The sequence below is a fragment of the Emiliania huxleyi genome (genome assembly GCF_000372725.1).
Source record: "Emiliania huxleyi CCMP1516 unplaced genomic scaffold EMIHUscaffold_327, whole genome shotgun sequence".
NCBI classification, from domain to species: domain Eukaryota; phylum Haptophyta; order Isochrysidales; family Noelaerhabdaceae; genus Emiliania; species Emiliania huxleyi.
In genome coordinates this window covers 98,985-107,502 of record NW_005199544.1, presented here as the reverse complement: position 1 = coordinate 107,502, position 8,518 = coordinate 98,985, and the positions used below count along the sequence as shown (strand labels likewise).

The window sequence follows — 8,518 nt, the reverse complement described above, 5'->3', positions numbered from 1 at the left end:
AGAGCACCTCAGTACACGGTCTCGACACGCTCGGTACGACGCCTGCGACCCGTCTTGGGTCAGGTGGCACGACGCTCATCGCGCCTACCAGCGCTGCCGTGCAGGTTGCCACGACGAGGTCGAGCACGCTTCTATACGCTCGCCCAGCCTTCCTTTCCATCCCATTAGGCAGCCTGGGAACGGTGGCGGTCAGAGGCAAAGCCTGCGAGGGGTGGTGGAACCACATGTCACGGCTACTGCCGGCTCGACCCCACGATAGCCTCCGAAGCGCGAAGGCTGACTTTGCGGCACAATCATCGGACGATGTCGGCGAGTTGAGTCGCGCTCGCGGTAGCTAGATGACCTCTCATACTAGTATCATCGGCCATGGCCGCAGGAAGCGCGGGGGATTCCGCTGGGAGCAACACGGAGCTCCGTTGGACGCGTTTTCAATAGGGGGTGCGGTGCGTACCAAAATCCACCAGTGTGGGATTTCGCTTGACTCTGAATAGCTCGCTATGTACCTTTCTGAGCGCTGTGGTCGCCGCAGACTGGCTGAGACTTGACGGCGGCATGGAGACGTGATGCCTCCATGCCGCCGTCAAGTCGAAATCGACATGCATCTCGATGGTTTGCCCGAAAAGGTACGTAGCGGCGTTTCTGGCGACAACAGCGCTGTGACCGCGAAGTGGCGGTGGACATGCTCCCACGTTGCCGACGCGGCGCCGGAGTGGCCGGCGCTGCTCGCCGCGACCACGACGGCTACTCTGATACTCCGGGCCGACCCGTCCTACCCGACGGTGGCACTCTTCCACGTCTCGCTCACGCTGAGAAAAATCTGAAACGGCGTGCAGCAGAGTCACCGACGAGTCGGTCCGCGTGACTCCTCGTGTCCCGTACCGTTCTCACACATCCATAAACTCACTTTGGCCTCACTGAAGCGATGCCTCAATCCTGAATCCTCAGATTTTAGATTAGGACGCACCGCACCCTCTATTTTCAAGATTAGCGCGTGTCAGAGTGAATTGGAACTAGCCATACAACATGTGCACATGCACATGTCATTGTGTGTAGGATTCAAGTAGGAAGGTGAAGAACAGCGCTGGAGTCTCCACCGGTGGAGTCATTCATGAACATATATGCGCACGAGAGTTCAACAGGCTCAGGCCGCCAGGAGGCGCGCCACGAGCGCTGCTTTGACGCCGGTGGTGGCCAAGCCGAGGCGCTCGCACTCGCTCTTCAGCTCTGCGACCCGCATGGCCTTGTACCGCTTCTCCACGGCCGCCTTGTCCTCGCTCGCGCCCGCCTGCACCACCCGCTCCTCCGCACCTCGCTCGCCCTCGTAGTGCAGCACAGTGCCGTCGGGCAACTCCATGCGCACCATTCGCTCCGCACCTTGCTCGCCCTCGTAGTGCTGCACCATGCCGTCGGCTAACTCCATGCGCACCAGCCGCTCCGCGCCTCGCTCGCCCTCGTAGTACTGCACATTGCCGTTGGCAGACTCCATGCGCACCATCCGCTCCGCGCCTCGCTCGCCCTCGTAGAAGGCCACCTCGCCGTCGGCAGACTCCATGCGCACCACCCGCTCCGCGCCTCGCTCGCCCTCGTAGTGCTGCACCGTGCCGGACTGCAAGAGGCGTCGCCGCAGATTCGCGCCATTCTCTTCGCCGCGCCGCAGTCTCCAGTGTTCGGCGCGACTCGCGCCAGCACCCGTCACTTCCGACGAGAGGCGGAGCGCCGGGCTCACCCTCGCAAGCCACGGGAAGTGGTCGGCGCTGGCGCGGCGGTCGGCGGCGTATCTGCGGAGGATAACCTCATTGAGCGTTGCCGACACCGTGACGAAGGGGTCGGCGCAGCGGCGCTGGACGAGCAGCAGCCGCATCGCCACGGCGAAGAGGGGGTCCTTGAAGCGCGCCAGGCCGCTGCGCAGGGCGAGGAGGCCGAGGCGCGGCGACGCGAGGCTGAAGGCGGCGCAGTCGGAGAAGTCGTCGACGCCCTCGAGGATGCGGAGGTGCAGCTCCGGCGGCAGCTCGCCCAGCCAGTCCGTGGGCGGGGCGTCGTCCTCGGTGCGTGCGCGGGGCGAGCGCGACATATACACACGGTGCACGACTTTTTCTTTTTACCAGATTGAATTCTCCTTCTAAGGAGAATTCGTTTTTGTTTTTCTTGCTGTCATTGGTGGCAGAGACGCTGATCTCGCGGCGCCAAGTAAATGTTCTTTCTTTTTAATCAAACAAAAAGAAAATTATGTTAAAGAAAACAATGAAAAAAAAGCTCTGTGCGATTTCGGGCCCGGGGTTGTGCGTTTACATGAAAAAAAGCAACCCCATCCTGCTCGCAAAGCGCGCCCGATCACCCCACATTGCGTCGGCGCGAGTTGCCTTTCCCTTTGCCTTTGCCTTCGCGCGAGAGCGATCACAATGGCCTTCAGCGCGATTGAAGATCTCGAGGAGTACATGGCCTCGGAGCGCACGGTAGAGCTCTTTGTCCCCGGCCGCATCTGCCTCATGGGCGAGCATTCCGACTGGGCCGGTTCGTATCGGCGCTTCAACTCGTCGCTGCTGCCCGGCATGTGCCTCGTGTCGGGCACCAACCAGGGCCTGTACGCGCGGGCGTGCCGGCACCCGTCCAAGCTGATTGTCACCTCGATCGACCAGGGTGGCAACGTCTGCGGGCCCACAGAGTTCTCGATGGATCCGCAGGCTCTCCTTGCCGCCGCGGCGACCGGCGACCACTTCTCTTACGTGGCCGGCGTGGCGTACCAGATCCTGGTGCGCTGCCACGTGTCTGGGCTGGTGCTGCACAACTACAAGACGGACCTTCCCGCGCGAAAGGGCCTCTCCTCCTCCGCCGCCGCCTGCGTCCTCGCCGCCCGCGCCTTCAACCGCGTGTACGACCTCAAGCTGACGGTGTGGAGACCTTTCCGAGATATTTCCTAGCCGCCCACCGCGCCGAGTGCCGGCGATCCGCTTCTCCACCTTCCCGGGTCGGCACCCGATACCCATCCACAGCTGTTGGGACACTTCCAAGACCACTTCCGAGACCCTTGCGAGACACTTGCGAACACTTTCCGGTCAACGCAGGTGCGCGGAGAGATGGACCTGGGGTACCACGGCGAGATCACGACGCCTTCGCAGTGCGGCCGGATGGACCAGTGCTGCGCCTTTGGTCCTCGGCCGGTGCTGATGACCTTCGACGGCGACCGGCTCTCGTATCTCTCCCCCACATCTCCCCCATATTATCTCCGCAGATCTCCCTAGATCTCCCCATATCCCCCATATCTCCCCCATATCCCCCCATATCCCCCCATATCTCCCCCATATCTCCCCATATCTCCCCCATGCCTCCCCATGCCTCCCCATGCCTCCCCATGCGTCCCCAGATCGCCCCAGATCGCCCCAGATCGCCCCACGCCTCGCAGGCGACCGACTCGACTGCGAGGAGCTGTCGCTCAAGAGCACGCTGCACCTGGTCATCGTCGAGCTGGACGGCACAAAGGACACGACGGTCATCCTGCAGCGGCTCTTCTCGGAGCCTTCTCGGAGCCTTCTCTGAGCCTCGGTGTAGGACACGACGGTCATCCTGCAGCGGCTCACAAAGTGCTACCCGGTCCCCGATGACGATGCGCAGCGAGGCGTGCACCGATGTCTCCCCACATCTCCCCATATCTCTCCACATCTGGTGGGCGAGACGGCACCTGTCGGAGCCTTCTCGAAGCCTTTCCCACAGGCGTGCACGAGCTCGTTCCCCTATCTCCCCCCTATCTCCCCCTATCTCCCTCTATCTCCCCCCGCAGGCGTGCACGAGCTCGTTCCTCTATCTCCCCCCTATCTCCCTCTATCTCCCCGCAGGCGTGCACGAGCTGCTCGGCGCGATCAACCAGCGCATTGTCAGGGCGGCGATGGCGGCGCTCGACTGCGGCGACATGGCGGCGCTTGGTGCGCTAATGGAGGAGGCACAGGGCACGTCCACGACGCGTCCATGACATGTCCGAGACCTGGCCGCAGGCGCGCTCATGGACGAGGCGCAGGAGCATTTTGACCGGCTGGCGACGCCGCTCTGCCCGTCGCAGCTGACGGCGCCCAATCTGCACCGCGTGTTGCGGCACGAGCCGCTACGGAAGCACATCTTCGGCGCGAAGGTACGCGATCTGAACTAATAGTTGGTATACGGCTCACGCAGTACTAAATCATGCACCGTTGGTGCCAAGGCAAAAGGCTTGCACGAATGAGTCCTTTAATCTGGCCCACTTCATGATAAAACGCATCTTTGGTGCCGAGGGGGTCGGCTCGGGGACCTAGATGAGTAATGAAGATTCTCGTTTATCCTCATGAACGCGCCTTTGGTAGGGGGTCGGCTCGCAGGGGGACGGCTGCGCGCAGCTCCTCTGCCGCTCCGCCACCGACGCGGAGGCGGCGATGCGGATTGTCGAGACGGAGCTCGGCATGCGCACCATGCCCCTCCAGATTGGCGCGTCGCGCCCGGTGGGCCAGGCGGTCGTGCCGGCGGCCTCCTTCTCCGCCGCCTCCTTCCCCGCCTCACGTACCACGCCGCCGGCGCTCTTCCCGCTCCTCGACGCCGACGGCATCCTTAAGCCCGCGATCCTGCTTTTGGTCGAGCAGGCAGTCGACGCCGGCCTCGCCAAGGTCGTGCGTGATACACACACACACACACACACACACACACACACACACACACACACACACACACACACACACACACACACACACACACACACACACACACACACATCTTACACCGCTTCCCCCCGCGCGCCCGGGCCTTGCCCCTGTGTGTGTTGTGGAGACGTCTACCTTATCCTTGCAGGTCGTGATCGTCGTCTCGCCGGAGCACAAGGGCCACTTTGAGGCGCTCTTCACACCTCCTCGTCACACCTCCTCGTCACACCTCCTCGTCACACCTCCTCGTCACATGTTGAGGCGCTCTTCCGGCGGCCGCCCTCGCCGCGCGAGATGGCGCGGCTGCCGCCTCGGCTGCAGCGCTACGCCGAGAAGATCCGCGAGGTGGGCGCAAAGGTCGAGCTGGTGGAGCAGCAGGAGCAGCTCGGGCTCGGCCATGCCGTCCTCTGCGCCCGCGCTGCGCTCGAAGAGGAGGCGCGCGCACACCACACTCACACGCAACGACACAGCCCCCGGGCTTCAGATCGCACGCACGGACAGCCGAGAGCAGGTCGAGAGCGGGCAGGCAGGCAGAGGTCGACTAGTCGGACAGGCAACGCCGAGTCCCTCGGATGTACTCCCTCTCCCACACCGCTCACCCCAGTGCACCCTCGCACTTTGGATGCTGTGGTGGGACTCCTGTCGTTTAGAGCGAGGGCTGCCTGGCCCTTTCCCCGCCACCTTGTGTGTGTGGAGAAGCTTACGGTTCCGTTCCTGGCCTAAGGCGCCGACGCTGCTGCTGCTCGGCGACCATCTCTACACCACCGCGCACCCCGAGGGCACGTCGTGCGTGAGGCAGCTGCTAGCCGCCTACACGGGCACCTCCGTCATGGCGCTGCAGAGGACCGCCGAGGCACAACCTGCACCGGCGCGGTTTCTACCCGCCTCCTCGCCGCCTCCTCGGAGCCTTCTCGGAACCTTCCCCGCAGGCACACGTGCACCGGTACGGCTGCGCGACGGGCAAGTGGGATATCTCTGGCAAGGCGAGCCATCTCTCCCGACATCTCTCCAGATCTTGGCCATACCTCGGCCATACCTCGGCCATACCTCGGCCGTACCTCGGCCATATCTCCGGCAAGGCGAGCTGGCCGACGCGGTTTGGCGACGGCGGCGACGCCGAGCCGCGGCGCGTGCACCTGACGATGCTGGTGGAGAAGCCGACCGCAGAGTTCGCCGCGACCAACCTGGCGGTGCCGGGCCTGCCCGAAGGGACGTACCTCAGCGCCTTTGGCCTCTACATCATCACCGAGACGGGTGGCCTACTCCGGCGGCTCGCCTGCACGGACGTGTCTCGCCCATGCCACGGACATGTCGTGGACATGTCCGCTAGGCGCCCTCCTCCAGTGGCTCGCCGATGCCGCCGACGCTCGAGGTGCCTCGCCGACCGCGCCGCCGCTCCAGCTCACTGAGGCGAGATGCCGCCGAGATGCCGCCGAGATGCCGCCGAGATGCAGCCGAGATGCAGCCGTCGCTGCAGCTGACCGAGGCCGAGACATCGTCGAGATGTAGCCGCCGCACAGCCGAGATGAGCCGCGATCGGCCGCGTTCAGGCGCTCGACGTGTTGCGCGCCGAGTCGGGCTTGCAGGGCTTCCTGGTCGACGGCACGCGCTTCGACATCGGCGGAGAGCCGCAGGCCACACCCTCCTCCTTTCTCTCCCCTGCCCCACGGTACCCGAGCCCACCCTCCTCTCTCTCCGCGCCGCGCGCGGCCGGAGCACGCGCCCACGACGGCGCCCACGACACGTCCGCAGCACGTCCCCGCAGGCCTTCCTCGAGACGGTCAACGCGCTTGCGCCGTCGCTCGAGTCCGTCTCGCCGTCAGAGGTGCGGGGGCTGTCGCGGGGGCGGTCGAGCGGCGGGGCGTGAGGGGCGGGCTGCGCCACCGCCACCCGCCAACCACTCGGAGAAGGCGCGGCGATCCAGTGGTCGCTGAATGTATGGAGGACATGGAGGTGGAGTCGGGAGAGTTTGCCATGATCGCTCCCTTTGGCGCTTTGGGGTGTGCGGCTCTGCCGTAGTCCAGTGGCTAGTTACAGTGGCACAGCAGTACAAACCCGTGTGGTATTTTTTACCGTGCGAGCGCGCGCGTAGTGTCGTCCGTCGAGGCTCTCGAGGTCGAGCATGTGCACAGTGCGAGGGACGCGGGAAGCGGCGTCTCGCTGCAGCGTCGGTGATACGGTGCGGCACGGCCGTGCGCCCGTGGGGGCACACAGTCGCGTGCAATGATCATCCTCCAGGCACGGCCTCCATCGCCACCTGGTTTGGTTTTGGATTGTGGCCGATTGAGGAGGAGGCGGTGTGGGGGTGGAGGGTGGGGAGGGGAGGGGCGTATTCGGGGAGACGGGAGATCGGGAGGACCCGGATGGGGTGACCTCAAAAGAGAGGGGAAGCAATAGGATCTGGGGCGGGGGCGGAACAAAAAGACGAAACGAAGCATACGCAGTGGAGGGGTGCAGCGGTTTGCAAGATCCAAGGGAGGCGGGCCTGAGGTGCAATGAAACGGCCCAGTCTCGCTGCTGCTGTAAGAAGATGGGGGGTGATGTGTGGGGCACCAGCGCGGCCTCAAGTTGCTTTGACCACTTTACCGTCCGGCTGAAATCCGCCTCCCCTCTCAGATGGAAGCAGGAAGCTTCCATCCCGGCGGTGGTTCGAATCCACACAAGCCGAAGGTGAAGGGGTGAGAGGCCCGAGGTCTGAAGCTCACCCAGTGTGGAAGTGAGGAACTGCTCGACCCTCCCGGATCATGCTGAACAAGCTCCTCTTGTAGCTCGATCGGCCACACCGCCATCACCGCCGACTTCTCCCAGTGAGATGATGGAGAGGGGGGACGACACCGCTCGATCTACCCTCTGGGGTCCCTCAGCGGCGTGCACCTCGATCCTGTACCGTGTTTGTTATGACCCCCCCCAATGAACACACCAGTGAGGGAGGGCGAGACGATCGAGGGGTCCCGTACCATGCGGAATCGACCCTATCCTGCTGCGCCGCCATGCAAGGCACGCAAGTGAGGATCTCACGCTTTGCAGCGATCCGTTGCGCGGATTCGCCTCGCCACCGTGTCCTGGTTGGTCTGGAGGAGGAGTATCTCGAGCCGCGCACTGGCTACTTGCTCGACTTGGCGCTGCCCTCTTCGCGTGTCGCGATCGAGGTGTGGATGGCCCCTCTCGCTTCCTGCTGCCCGACAAGCGGGGCGTGCGCAAACCCAACACGCGCGCACGCTGCTCAAGAGTGGCGCTTGATCGGTCATGCTGACCGCCGACAGATCACTCCAGACAGCAGACAGGCCGACGTCTGCACGCGGCCGGCCGGGCGAGAGGCTTGACACGATCCGACCCTGCGAGACCCTGACGCTGCTGCTCTAGCTATCAGACATGCACTGCTGGCTGCTGCCACAATGTGCGACCTGTGCTGGCCCCTTGGCGGCCTTCCCGGTCAGTGGTGAGGCGCAGTTCAGAGCTGTCGATGGCGCGATGCCGCACTGGTCCCACATTGGTAACACGAGACCACCACGTTTGCCGGTCCAAGAGAGAGGCACTGGTGCTGTCCTGAGAAGGTGCGTGGTCCCTCTTGACTGCCCATGCGCGCGAGGCTGTGTAGGCGTAGCCTCGAGAGTGCCAGCAGCCAATCCGAGGCGACGCGCATTGCGCCAAGCGTGCACACGATGGAAGGACACCTTCCTACTGGCCGTACGCTCAGGTCGTCACTGAATGCTTGATACTAAGGCCGCGAGCTATGCAGGTGATCAACTGTGCAGCATGGCACGGTCAGCAGCGCCGACCAGGCTGTCGCAAGGCGTGATAGCATGGCCGCAAGTACGCCGAATTCCCATGAAAACAAGTGAAACTCGCGCAAAAAATTT

General features: G+C 63.9%; 2 protein-coding genes across 2 annotated transcripts in view; one reads left to right on the top strand and one right to left on the bottom strand.

Annotated features, from left to right (window-relative positions):
* Positions 1–1,141: 1,141 nt before the first annotated feature.
* On the bottom strand, positions 1,142–2,071 carry EMIHUDRAFT_241247 (hypothetical protein; the record flags this gene model as incomplete). The annotated part of the gene is made up of 1 exon (XM_005773784.1): positions 1,142–2,071. The coding sequence occupies one exon, from the start codon at positions 2,069–2,071 to the stop codon at positions 1,142–1,144; it is 930 nt and encodes a 309-aa protein (XP_005773841.1).
* A 264-nt stretch (positions 2,072–2,335) lies between these two features.
* Positions 2,336–8,518, top strand: part of EMIHUDRAFT_469808 (hypothetical protein) — a gene marked incomplete at its 3' end in the record, with an annotated part of 8,154 nt that continues 1,971 nt past the window's right edge. The window contains exons 1-13 of the mRNA XM_005773783.1: positions 2,336–2,888; positions 3,063–3,177; positions 3,401–3,486; positions 3,556–3,613; positions 3,831–3,917; positions 3,987–4,120; positions 4,329–4,625; positions 4,807–4,893; positions 4,953–5,024; positions 5,383–5,601; positions 6,424–6,483; positions 7,736–7,807; positions 8,356–8,422. Of these exons, the coding sequence (XP_005773840.1) occupies positions 2,400–2,888; positions 3,063–3,177; positions 3,401–3,486; positions 3,556–3,613; positions 3,831–3,917; positions 3,987–4,120; positions 4,329–4,625; positions 4,807–4,893; positions 4,953–5,024; positions 5,383–5,601; positions 6,424–6,483; positions 7,736–7,807; positions 8,356–8,422 (1,843 nt within the window). The 5' untranslated portion in view covers positions 2,336–2,399. The remainder of the gene's footprint in view (positions 2,889–3,062; positions 3,178–3,400; positions 3,487–3,555; positions 3,614–3,830; positions 3,918–3,986; positions 4,121–4,328; positions 4,626–4,806; positions 4,894–4,952; positions 5,025–5,382; positions 5,602–6,423; positions 6,484–7,735; positions 7,808–8,355; positions 8,423–8,518) is intronic.